Raw genomic sequence first — 13,935 nt, 5'->3', positions numbered from 1 at the left:
AGGGGACAGATCCAGATTCTTCCCTGGGAACTGTCACCATGCGGAAGATACTTGAAGTGGTGCCACTGAGCGAGGTCACCTAAGAAGAGGGTGTTTGTAGAGGAGAGAAATGGCCCAATGACTGAGTCCTTGGTCCTTCTAACGCATAGAGGTCTGAAAAATGAGGAACTAGCACAAAAACCAACAAAGAGATGTTGCCAGTGATGTTGGAGGGGAACATGGGGACAGTGGTGTCCAGCAGGCAGTGAAGAAAATGATTACCCTCTAATAGGTCCTGTTAGTCATTGTTGTTCCAGTGGCTCTAAAAAACAACCCCAAAATCTCAGTGACTTGGTACAATAGAATGCATTTCTCGGTCGAGGAAAATCCACTGCTGTTTCTCACTTCGGTAGTTCTCCTCCAAGTAGTGACTCAGTCACTTTACCATTAGTCACACCGCTGGTCCTTTGGGTGTCCTGCGTTTAGCCAGTAGCTAAACAAAGAGAAAGGTAAGTGAAGAAAGCACTCCAGCTTTTACTTGCCTCCAAAGCTTTAGCTGCATCACCTACCTCACTTTAGGTTACATTTCATTATTGAGACTCATCCACAATGGCTTGTCTAGCTGCAGACTGTACTGTGTAATGAGCATCTTCTCTCTGACACAGAGAGTCATAGTGATCCAAGAGTGCAAATCTCTAGAGGAATGAAGGAGCAAGGGTGCTGACCTCAGGATCAGATAGATTACTCTAGTGCGAGCGGGGTGGTGGGTATATGGTTGGATGACGTGAAATTCAGAGTGAGACCTTTTGGAGTGAAGTACAGAAACAGACTAACTGGTAATGGGGGCCAGGGAAGCCATTTACCCACTTTTAGTGCCAGTCTTATGCAGGGGAAGGGGGAGAAAACATCAGCTACTGAAGAGGACTTCACTGAGAGCAGTGTCCTCGGATTTGTTAGAACAGTTGAAGAGTAAGTTTAGAGAATTGTTTTGGGAAAGTCTAGGAGATGGTGCTGAAGATGTATCATGAGTTCTAGAGGACAGAACGGAGGAGATTTCAATGTTGTGGAGTGAGAGATGGGGTCTGGTGGGGGTTGTACAGATCTCTCTGATAATGAGGGTCTGGGTGATAGAGTTTTGGACTTCTCCCTGGGGCTGATGTGAAGAGATAAAGGGCATGAAGGTACAGTAGTAACCCTGGGGTTTGTAAGACTGGATTAGGCATCAGGGTTGTGAGTGTTGGGACCTGAAGGGATGTGGTCTTCCACGATCCCTCAGTTTGTGTAATATTTATCCAATTTTGTGGTATACATGTGTGTATCTGGCACAGACCTCAGTTCTTTAACTAGGTGTGCAAACTGGAACTTTATTTTTCTGTAGAACATAATTTATTTTGATTCTTTATTCTGCTGGGTTAAGAAGTAATGCAAAATCAGTTCAGGGTCCCCCGGAGTTGTATTTCATTTTCGAGGGGACAGTAGTGAGACAGTTTGACTCTGTTCCGGTTTTGCGGCTTCACTTCTTTTCTGGTGGCGGGAGAAATACCTTTAGATGTCGGGAGTGTAGTTAGGCTCTTTTTCTCTCTGAGTACTTGAAACAAAATTAAAGAAATAAAAAGATATATTCAGTAAACACTTAAAATTACAGACTTAATGGATACCAAAGTGACTGCAGTTATATATTCCCATTTAAATCACCAGACACAAGAATGATGCAGTTTGTTATTCGGACAGACCCACCCTGCAGAGGATGCCCTTTCCTCACAGGGTCACTCCGACTGGGACTCTGTGGGTGTGCCAGCTGTCCCAGTGTGCACACCTTTGGGGTGCAGGAAGAACCCAGAATACCTGGAGAAGATCTGTGCAGACATGCATAGAACATGGAAATGACACAGACAGTGGCCCCAGCCGGGAATTGATTTTTCTTCCTCATCAACCTTATAAGGCAGCAAATCAACACTGTTTGAAGACCTGCTTTATTAAGCTTATGTTTCCCCTCCAGATTGTAAGCTCTTGGAGGACAGGAGTGTGTCACATTTTCCAGCCCTTACTGTGGTATCCTGGTACATAGCAAGTGAACGTGGCATAGCCCTGGCTGGGTTGCTTAGCTCCTTAGAGTGTTGTCCCAATGTGTCGAGGTCGCGGGTTTGATTCCCAGTCAGGGCACACACAGAAGCAAACCAGTGAATGCGTGTGTAAGTGGAGCTACACGTCAGTGTTTCTCCCCCGCCCCTCCTTTCTCTTTCTAAAATCAATCAGTAATTTTTTAGTTTATTCCCTCCTCTCTTCCCTTTTTCTCTTACGCTTTCCAGAACATGATAGCGTTCACATTCTAGCAGCAATTTGATCATCCAAGGTTTTCTCTTTCATTTTTATATAGTTACAAGAGTTTTATTGATAAAGACTAAAATTCAAGTGGGAAGTGCTTATGAAGGGTGAACATACGAACTTCATACTACTGCGTAAAGGTTGGCTTTATTATTTCAGAGTCGTACTTGACTAATTTGGTTTTTTTATTGAACCTTAGCCTGAGTGTAAAATATGTGGAAAACAATACCTGCCTGGTCAACAGTGGCAGCTCTAAGAAAAAAGACTGCCTCTTTGAACCTAAAAATTCTTAATATTCCTCCCAGATCTTATCATATTATCTGGAAAGGCTTAGCTTATATTCTACCCTATGCCGTTATTTCTGGTGGTGGCAGTGTTGCCTGTGGGCGTACACACACTAAGAAAATATGGAGTTCGAACCTTTTGTTTGCGTTCTCTTTTATTTTGGAAATCAGTTCAGGGTAGAAGAACGCTAATGGTCTTGTGAATCATTGTGATATAACTTGAAGGGGAGACGCGAGAGGCTTTCTTATCTTTGCCTTACGACTACAGCGAGATGGTGTCACGCAGTGGCCTCTCAATCCTTCCTTCCTCACCTTCCCCCTTTCTTTCCCTCCGCTGGCTGTAGTTCTCCTTTTTACTTTCTTTAACAGACAGCTGAATCCCTGTCCCTGTCCCACTCCATGGTTTCCCAGTGAGATTTAGGCAGCCTTTAATGTCTATCTCCTGAGAGTACTGAATAAGAAAACTGAAACCTAAATAGTTGAGTGATTCTGAAATCATGCAATTTGAATATGGTAGGATAAAAAGTAGTATGTAGGTTTCCTTGTTGCAAGTGTGTGCTTTGAGAAAACTTTATGTAAATATATTTATCCCACTGGTGCCTGAAATTTCACCACTAAAGACTTAAAAAAAATTGAATGCCATCTACCATATGCACACACATATATGTAAATATATATATATATAAATGATACTGTTTGGTTTTTCACCACGGTATTCCCATTTTCTATCATGAATCCCAAAACATAGTAGGTGTTCCATAAGGAGTTTTGAATGACTTTTTTGCATGTTAAAATTGTGGCATATTTTAATTTCCTTCCTCCCTGCCTGTGTTTCATTACTTTTTGGTGAGCTGAATTTTCTGACTATTCACCCATTAACATATATATATTCTGTAACAAAGATATTTCCAAAAATATACCATGCATTGGTAAGGGAACATGTTAAGCCCATGAACAACTAATGCTTTATCCTAGTCATTTATGACGTTTTTGTGGACAAGTTAAGGAAATGTGACACTGTAACTCACTGTTGTGTCAAGGTCTGGTTTCTCGTCCAAGGGATTTACCCTTCATCCTTCTTCACGTTCCTGCACAGAGACCTGGGAGGTAAGCCCTTCTAGGTTGCGGGCATTCATTCCTCAGTCTTTAGCTCTCTGAACTTGTGCTGAAACATCTCTAGAACCCTGCTTCAAGTCCTTAAGCATTTCTCTCTTTCCCAAGCATGCAGTACTTCTGTCTTTATCTCTTAGGAAGCCTCTATTTTCCTTGTGGGCTTTCTTTGGTTGTTGTCTTGTCTCTGTTTATGACTGTTTGAAGGGTGCTGGCTCTCCAGGATGATCTACAACCTGCATTTGCAAGGTTTACTCTCAGGAGACTTTTTATTTTAGTTTTTTTCTTCTTAAAGCAGTTCAGCTCTGTTTAAAACAACTACCCCCAGCACAGTCTTGCCTTGGCTGTGCGTACATGGCCGAGTAGCTGGACTTTCTGTGAACATGAAGGAAAAATAAAGGTTGGCACACATTTCTTTTTCATAATTATTTAAAATTTCAAATATGAAATCATAAATCATAAAAATTACATTTTTGACAAAATGTCAGATAATATGCTACTAGGGAAAGGTTTCAAAAAGGCACATATGTGATATTTTTTAAAAATATATTGACTGAATGATTCAACAATATTTAATGAGCAAGGCACTATGCTGTTTCAAGGTTCTACATTGTATAAATAGATAAAGGACACATGGATCGTTATTTTCGTGAAATGCCTACTGTCTTAGTATCAGCACTATATTGAATAAAGTAGATGAACAGCTAACTGGATGATTAGTATCTTATGGTTAAAGGGAGAATTGCTACAGTTATTTTTTACTGTTGCTCTTCTGTTAGAAGCTGCCCTCCCCTGGTGACCTTTAACCAGGGCCGCCTATTGCTGTAGCAGGTAACTGGGCTCTGCTGCTACTTTCAGAAAGACGGATGTTCAAATGTTTAATATTATACCATGAAAAATTAAATGTTCTCCAGAATTATGTCAGAGCTCTGTGAGATTGTAGAGGGAGGACCAAATCGAATTGGGGAAATCCCTGACCAAGCCTCAGAGGAAATGGCAGGCAAGGCACAACTGGAACAGTGGGTGGATTGTGCTGGAAAAGGAGGGTGATCATTTCAGATCTGGTCAACTTCAAGTTCTTTTCTGTGCACCATAGTCAGTTTTAAATCATTATTCCCCATATTTATCATACTTCCGTGAGTTGTTTTTGTGTACATTGTTTTTAAAGTGAATAATAGTATTCCTGACATATATAATTATTATTACATTTTCACACTTAGATTAAATTGCTTTCACCATGTGAAACTCTAAGGCAAGTTGACTCCAAGTAAAGCACTTCCTCCAGAAATGATGATTGCCTCCTTGAATTATTATTTATTAGGTCATCGTATTAGAGACGACAGCGTTTACAATTAACATGTGGTGCTTTGGGTCAGTAGTGACTTTCAATACTGCCTCATGGTAATGTAGCATGTCAAAACTTACTGGCGACATCAGCATTTATTAGATGGATTTATTTTTAAGTTGTAATAATAGTTTTATATAATACTGGTACTCTGTATAAGTAGATTTAAAATTTGATTATGAGCAACTTCTGTGTACACCACTGATACTCATTGTTTCAAATAATTTTAAACTTGGTCTGTATTTTAAACATTTTTATAGTATTTACTTTTAGAGCAATTTTAGATTTACAGCAAAATTAAGGGGAAGGAGCAGAGATTCCCCTGTGTGCCCTGCCCCGACAAGTGCAGAGCCTCTCCAGTTAACATCCGCCACCAAAGTAGTACGTTGTTATAAACTTCCTGTGTATGTATCAACACGTAAGAATCGCCCGAAGTCTGTAGTTCACAATAGGGCTCACTGGTGGTGTACACTGCATGAGTCTGGACAGACTCGTGATGACAGATTCCACCACTGCAGAATCACGCAGAGTACTCTCACTGCCCTGAGTCTCCTTGGTTCTTCCGAACTGCTGGGAACCTTAGGTCTTTTTACTGCCCCAAAGTTATGCCTTTTCCACACTGTCATATAGTTGGAATTCGATAGTGTGCAACCTTTTCACACTGGCTTCCTTCACATGGGAATATGCATCTACATCTCCTTCAGTTTTCATGCCTTGATTGCTCACTTCTTTTAAGTGAGGAATAATGTTCCATTTTCTGGATGTAACAGACTTTATCAATTCAACTACTGAAGAACATCTTGGTTGCTACCAAGTTTTGGCAGTTATTACTAAAGCTGCTGTACACATTTAGGTGCCAGTTTTTGTGTGGGTGGTGTGCCTTTAAGTCAGTTATTTTAATTGACAGAGTTCTGCAGTAAGTTTGGGTGATCATGTTCTTCTCATGACTAGTCATGTACAAAAGAAAAGCGATGAAGTCCAAATGAGTAGAAAGCAAATTATTGTGGGTTTTGTTTTTAAAATTATCATAGATAATTTATTGTTGTAAAACATTTAATTCTGAAGTACAGGGAGTAAAGACTTAAATATGCCCTTACCCATACCACTCATAAATTCCATCTTACCCTCCATATAAAAATTGTTGAAAAGCTCTTGTTCCTTTATTTTAGATGGACAAAAGTTTTAATAACATAGAGAATAGAATGTCACATTTCATTTTCTTATTATATAAATGTGCCTTTCATGTAATTATGTGCTTCTTCTGGTTGCCATCAAAGTCAGTTTTTAGAATTGAGGGATTCTGTAGGTAAGCTTCTGTTATCAGGAAGACACATTTTCTGTTAACTTGGGATTAATCAGGTACTTTGTAGTTGAGTTTGCTTTTTCTTAATGTGAACTTTTTATTGACATATGTTATACTGAGAAATGGGCTACAGCTTAGTTCACCAAGTTGAAGGCATCCAAGCATTCAGTAAACAAAATGACCATTATCCCAAATCCTGTCTTCCAACCACTGGCACCCGACAGACTCCCCAACTCCCGCCTGACTTTAGCAAAGTGGTTTTGTTGATTTTGAGTCATTGCAAGCATCAGTTAAAATTCCATCAGTTAAAATGATCTGATATGATGTTTTATAATCTCATGTAGTTTTAATTTTAAGCAAGGATATATAGAATAACCTTGAAAATATTTTCTATATATTTTTGTAAAACTATAAGGTTCATTTCTGTTAAATAACTAATATTGCTGTATTTAGAATCCAGACCATTGTCGGTCCCTGTGAAAACCATGCTGACTGTAACTGAAGGCTGTAGAAGTGCTGAAGAAAGGATGAAAGAGTTTATTGGAGTGGTGTGGAATGCTGTCAAGAGTCTCACACTGCAGGTGAAGTAGAACTTAGAAATATCCTGCTTTTAGCTGCTGTGACCCTGTTAATTTTCAGTTAAAGTTTTCTCACTGGTAACACTTATGTAAACATCTAATTTCCATAATTTAGATGAAAACTATTGGTGTACTTTACATATGACTAACAAATTTATATAAAACACACATTACATGCTCTTTCTAATAAAAACTGACAAACTTGAAGATGTTCTTTGAATTAAAAATTAATGTATTCTACTTTTTATTTCTTCTAAGCATTATCTGAAAGATTTAAAATGCTCATTGTACAGATTATGCTCTTATCTCAGGATTGAGATAAAAATTTAGTTGGAATTAAATAAAAATATGGAGATTGACTTGAGGGGAAAGGTTGGGGCTGGGATGAAGTTGGGAAAGGGAGAAAAAGCAGGAACAACTGTTGCAACATGAACAATAAAAATAAATAAATTTAAAAAAAATTAAAAGTTCTTCTAAGAATTTCCCTACCTAGTCACAAATTAAATATGAGAATGATAATTTTTAACTACTTACTTTATTATTAAATTATTTTCCCACTTATTTTTACTTTTAAGTACTCATAATAATTTAATCTTATTGAATTAACCTCCTTTTCAATCATAATTTACCTGATGAAAATATACAATTAAATGCTTATTAACTCTGACAGGAATGGGGTAAAAGTAGCCCAACAGTTACACATTTTAAGCTTTTGTATAGAATTTTTCTCTTTGAATAAGATATGAAAGATTGATATCAAAGGCATCTTTATAGAGTTTTATGTACACCAGACAGTAATATCTTTTGAGTACTGGAGCCTTCCATTTATGTTTAAGATGTGGAAAATTGCAAAAAAAACTTGCTCACATTAAGCATAGGAGCAAGATCAATGATCTATAAAGTATACCATGATGCTTCACCCACGGAAACTTCAAGATAATATTGGGTTGGCCAAAAAGCTGGTTTGTTTTTACTGTACGGTACCTCCAGTAGTGCTTAGTCGTCTGTAACTGCATTCTGAACAGTTTTGTTAGATTGTGTTGTGACAGCCGTCTTATAGCACACATTTATTTTTTTAAATTATATTTTATTAGAATATACAATTGTCCTAATTTTTCCCCTTGGTTCCCCTCCACCCAGCACCCCCTACTCCCTCAGGCAATCTCCACACCATTGTTCATGTCCATGGGTCATTTTCTATGCTGTGCTTTATATCCCCATGGCTATTCTGTAACTACCAGTGTGTACTTCTTAATACCCTAACCTCTTCACCCATTCCACCAAAACTCCTCCATCAGGCAGCCATCAAAATGCTCTCTGTATCAATGACTCTGTCTCTGTTCTTCTTGTTTCTTAGTTTGTTTTGTAGATTCAGTTGTTGATGGATATGATTTATTGTCATTTTATTGTTCATAGTTTTGAACAACTTCTTTTTCTTAAATAAATCCCTTTTATGGTTTGGTGATGATGAACTCCTTTAGTTTTTTTTCTTGTCTGGGAAACATTTTATTTGCCCTTCAATTTCAAATGATATCTTTGCTGGGTAGAGCAATGTTGGCTGTAGGTCCCTGCTTTTTATGGCTTTGAATATTTCTTGCCAGCCCCTTCTAGCCTGCAAAGTTTCTTTTGAGAAATCAGCAGGCAGCCTTATGGGAATTCCCCTGTAGGTAACTAACTACTTTTCTCTTGCTACTTTTAAGATTCTCTCATTATCTTTATCTTTAACATTTGGCATTTAAATTATGATGTGTCTTGGAGTGGGCATCTTTGCATCCATTTTGTTTGGGACTCTCTGTACTTCTTGGACTCGCATGTCTATTTTCTTCACCAAATTAGGAAAGTTTTCTTCCATTATTTTTTCAAATAGATTTCCAGTTTCTTTCTTTTTCTCTTCTCCTTCTGGTACCCCTGTTATGCAGATGTTGGAAAGCTTGAAGTTGTCCCAGACTACTTAACACTATCCTCATTTTTTAGGACCCTTTTTTCTTTTTATTGTTCTGATTGGTTGTTTTTTGCTTCCTTATGTTCCAAATCATTGGTTTGATTTTTAGGTTCATCAGCTCCATTGCTGTTCCCTATCAATTGTTCTTCATTTCATTTAGTGTAACCTTTGTTGCTGACAGGGTCTTTTTTATACGGTTGAGGTCCTCAGTAAGTTCCTCCAGCATCCTTATACTCTGCATCTGATAGATTGCTTATCTCCATTTTGTTTAGTTCTTTTTCTGGGGTTTTGAATTGTTATTTCATTTGGGCCACTTTGTCTCCTCATTTTGGCATAGGGCCTCCCTATATTTGTTTCTGTATATAAGGTAGAGCTGCTATGACTTCTGTCTTGGTAATGTGGCCTAATGTAGTAGGTGTTCTATAGGGTCCAGTGGCATAGTCTCACCTATCACCCAAGCTGGGTACTCAAGGTGTGCCCTTTATGTGGGTTGATTACACTTTTATAGTTGAGCCTCGATTGCTGTTGTTAGTTTAATGGGAGATATTTACCCGGGCCAGTTACCTTCAAGGACTGGCTATGACCACTGACCACCAACCTCAGCCATCTGTGGAGGATCAGCTGTACAGGGGCAGGGTGATGGTGCTCCAGTGTGGTCTGTAGTTATCCACTGAGAGCACAGGCTCTGGGGTGTTCTGGGTGGTGCAGGCTAAGGTCAGCTCCTACCTGTGTTCTACCCATGTCACTCTGTGTTAACTATATCACAATCTGAGATGGCTGCTACTTGCACTGGGCTTAGAGGTTCCTAGGCGAAGCCACACAGTGAATCTAGGATGGCTGCTGCTAGTGCCTGGTCTAGGGCCACTTAGCAAGGGGTATGAGGGCTGGGTGCTCACTGAGACCAGCTGTTGCTGGTCTGAGAGGATTTAGGAAGTTGTAAAGCATGCACCAAGACCAGCCATTTGTGTGGAAAAGTCACTGTTAACCCCTTTGGTGGGCCCATAAGTTGAGTGGGACGGAGTCTTGGGATCTCCAGTGTGGGGCAAACAGTGTTAGCCAGGTTGATGGATTCTCAGCTATGGCACCTGCCTGCTGGCTCTGTTAGGGGAGGGTTCAGAAAAGGGACAATGGCCTCTGCTCATCTTTCTGTCTGGAAAGAAAGCTGTCCCCCAGCTCTTGCCATAATATCAGATGCTTCCGTTCTTCCTGCATGACACTGGTTCCTTTCAATGTACTACCCTGGTGCTGGAGCTCAGAGGGAGTGAGTTGGACTAAGTCTGTGTGTGGTGTTCTTTAAGAGGAACTGCTTAGGACTCCAGAAGTTTCTTGCACCATTTTAATCCCTGCTGGTTTTCATAGCCAAACGTTATGGGGGCTTAATCATCCTGTCATTGGAATCCTGTGCTGGGGGGCCTGGGACTCCTTACTCCCGAGATATCCCTCCTAAATTTTTATCCACTACACGTGGATACGGGACAGACCATTCCATGTCGGCATCCCAGTCTGGATGCATGTGGTTTCTTTAATTCTGTAGTTGTCGGACTGGTATTCAACTCGACTTCTGACAGTTCTGACTGGTGTTTGTTCTGTAGTTCAGTTGTAATTTTGATGTGTTTGTGCGAGGAGGCACGCTGTGTTCCCCTGTGCTGCCATCTTGACCAGCTGATCATCAGTGTGCATTAAAAAAAATCCTTGTCAAACCTGGTGAATTTTAGTGTAGTCATTTTAATATTGAAGATAAAAAAATAAGCAACATTTTTGGTATATTATGCTTCATTATTCTGAGACAGGTAAAAATGCAACAGAAACCCAGAAAAAGATTTGTGGAGTGTATGGAGAAGGTGCTGTGACTGATTGAATGTGTCAAAAGTGGTTTGTGAAGTTTTGTGTTGAAGATGACTCACTGGATGATGCTCCACGGTCCAGTAGACCAGTTTAAGTTGACAGAGTTCAAACTGAGACATTACCTGGGAACAATTATACCACAAGATAGGCAACATACTAAAAATTTCCAAGTCGATACAGTTATTGGTGAAAATAAAAAATGAGTCTTGATCATTATAGAAAAAAACCATACAGACTTTTTGGCCAACCCAGTACAAATGTACTACTTTTAGCTGCTACATTTCTGGTAATTTGTTGTGCAGCATAGAAAAGTAATAAAGACAGACACATTATGCTTAACTATAATATATTCTGATTACCATCATGAAAACTTACCTAACCAAACAGTGTTACAGGGGTATTGTTACCGAACAAGAGGTCCAAGGGGGGGCAATATTTGGCCCACTTAGGGATGCCCAAAACTGCTACAGAACAGGGGTCCTTCCCAAGGACAGAATACTAATATCTACTGGGCTCTTCTGTCCGCCTCCAATTGGAAAGACATCGCTCAATGCCAGAGATTTATGAAAAGGAAACAAAATGTTTATTTAATGCTATTCAGGCCTAATGCCTCCACTAAAATAGCAAAGTCCTTTAGGTTGTACACCTGCACCCACACAGCGCTCCCCTCTCCCACTGTCCCAACTCCGGGTACCGTAAATCAGGAAAAGAGCACACGTCTGTGTTGCAAGCCACTGGCACCGTCAGCTGTGTCACTGTGCAGGCAGGATCTTTAGTAAATCCAAAGTACTGTGGTACCCTCTCATGGTCCACTGGCAAGAGTCCTTTGTATCCAGTTCCAGTCAAAGTCTCCTGCTTTCCAGGCCATGCGGCCAAAGGGGCACTTCAAAGCCACGTGGGCCTCTTCTACCAAAGCTGCAGGGGTTCGCACTGCACCAAAAAGCATGTCTTTCTTTTTCACCTGACTGCAGGGATCTCCATTCTGGCAAAGCTGAGTGGTTTTCCCTTTCACCTGGGAAAGGGGAGGTCCTCACTCTGCCAAAACCATGTGGTTCTCTCTTTCACCTGGCTGCAGGGGTGTGCCCTCTCGCCAAAACTGCATGGTTCTCCCTTATGTAACTGCAGGGGTCCTCACTCTGCCCCAAACTGCGTGGCTCTCCCATCATGGCTGCTGTTTCCAGGTTTAAATCCCCACACCAATCTTCCTCTGTACCCCTATTTCCGACTCCTCCCACGATCAGCTACACCTGCCAGTATTTCTGTATTATTACAAGTTTACTGGGCTGCCATCGTTAGTCTGGGCAGTTATGGCCCCATGTCCTAGAGCCAATATTCTCTAAGCTCCCATGCAGGTGCTGTAACTTGGGGGACCTGCCCCCAGTTATATCTTGGGGAAGTGACTTCATCCCCCTAGCTCCAAGTCTGGCCACAGCCATTTAACATATCCAAGTGAGTTGCCAAAGGCTATAGATATGTTAAATGACCATGCCATGGATTAGCTGCATGGCTGTGGCTGCACAAAACAGCTCTCCATGGCCCTGGCTCTATTTGTCCCTTCCCCCTGAGGCGGGGAGGTGAGGACATCTTAATATTTCCTGGACACTCTGAACTCTGGACCCCATCCTAAATCTTTTTTGGGGGGGCCCCCCCTTGGCTGCACCCTGTATCAGTATCTATAAATATCTCCAGTTGCCTAATACCAGTTTGTGAAATGTGATTATTTGAAATACTATTAACATAAAAGCCAATAAGCTGAATATTGGTGGTCCTTTTCAGCCTCTTTTCTGGGCAAGTTGCTTATGAAAAAATTAGGAGAAGAGTGAGAAGGAGAAAGTGTGTTTTCTAATTTTTTTTGTTGCTATAACTCCATCTCGCTGGAAATGGTACCTTTTCAGACGTCAGCTTTATCTCACCAATCTCAGCCAGCCTGAAGCCTTTTACAATTAATATATTCCTAATAGCTAGTTGCGTTGACTCCCTTGTTCTTTTCTAGAGTTTCCTTTGATGCATTGGTGGCAGTAGATAGGACAGTTGAGGTCACATGAAAACAGAAAACATTTAGTGCTTTTGCGTTATCTGTGATTGTAGAAGCAGAGAATACACAGTACTCTTAAGATGTTGCTGAACATTTGTAGTCAATGTTAATTTTTCATTTATAATGAAATGCTATCTTTTTCTAATCTTCATTGTATATCACTCACTTATCCATGCCCTCCTTCATATTAAAGCTTAACTAGACCATTTGTGTTTTGCTCCTGATTGCTTTTTATATTTTTTCATATTTACTCACTTAAATGCATGTAGTTTTTTAAAATTAATTAATTAATTAATTATCTTTAGAGGGGAACGGAAGAAGAGAGGGAGAGAAATATCAATGTATGGTTGCCTTTCGTGCATCCCCTGCTGGGAACTGGCCTGCAGGGAACTGGTCTGCAACCCAGGCATGTGCCCTGACTGGGAATCGAACCGCGATTGTCTGGTTCGTAGGCCCACGCTCAATCCACTGAGCTACACCAGCCAGAGCAAATACATATAATTTTTATTTTGATAAAACCCTCTCAGGGAAGACCCATTATTGATAGGAATCAGGATGGCACATAGGAATTCTCTTTCAGTTACACTTTCTTACTTTGGTCAAACTCAGTCTGTATTCTTAGTTTACTCTAGTCTACAGTCACAAAAAATATTTGAGAAGGGTTCTTTCTTATTTTTTGTCTTTCTAGATAATGTCTTTAGGTGCTTTTCTAATTTCACTGATTTAATACATTCTGTTTCTATTTAAATCACCTATAAAATAAGTGGTTTTTACTGATGAATGCTACCTGTCATCTTATTGCATGTTATTTTACTGATCTTCTAGAAAGTAATTTGTGGTGCATTTAGCAGTCAGTAAAGGTAAATACCAAAATGATTAATAAGTACTTGAGAAGATGAGTAACTACCAAGAGCTATTCTCTACTATAATGATTATGTAAATACTAGTGAACTTATCTGGTTATAGTTTAGTATGAAGTTCTAAATTATGGTTTGACACAAATAATATTTTATGGAAAAAAGGAATAATCTAAATATGAGATCTCTCTAGCACTTTCCCTTGTATATCAGACTTTTCTTTAGCACTTTGAGCCAGCTGCCTTGAGGGGTTAGTGGTATTCTGGTTTCACTGAATTGTCACTCAGAACTGTGGAAGGAAAAGTATATTATTCTTTTCCACAACTCATTCA

The 13,935-nt window shown here is 39.9% G+C and overlaps 1 protein-coding gene across 11 annotated transcripts in view; it reads left to right on the top strand.

Annotated features, from left to right (window-relative positions):
- VPS13B (vacuolar protein sorting 13 homolog B) overlaps nucleotides 1–13,935 on the top strand; it is a 700,507-nt gene that overhangs the window by 283,063 nt on the left and 403,509 nt on the right. For all 11 annotated transcript variants that reach the window (XM_053660831.1, XM_053660829.1, XM_053660828.1 and 8 more), the window contains one exon: nucleotides 6,800–6,927. In XM_053660831.1, the coding sequence (XP_053516806.1) occupies nucleotides 6,800–6,927 (128 nt within the window). The remainder of the gene's footprint in view (nucleotides 1–6,799; nucleotides 6,928–13,935) is intronic.

Source organism: Artibeus jamaicensis, unplaced genomic scaffold, assembly GCF_021234435.1.
Source record: "Artibeus jamaicensis isolate MK-2021 breed Jamaican fruit bat unplaced genomic scaffold, CSHL_Jam_final scaffold_916, whole genome shotgun sequence".
Taxonomy (NCBI): Eukaryota; Metazoa; Chordata; class Mammalia; order Chiroptera; family Phyllostomidae; genus Artibeus; species Artibeus jamaicensis.
Note: the sequence above shows the minus strand (reverse complement) of the source record. Positions and strands in the feature narration are given on the sequence as shown.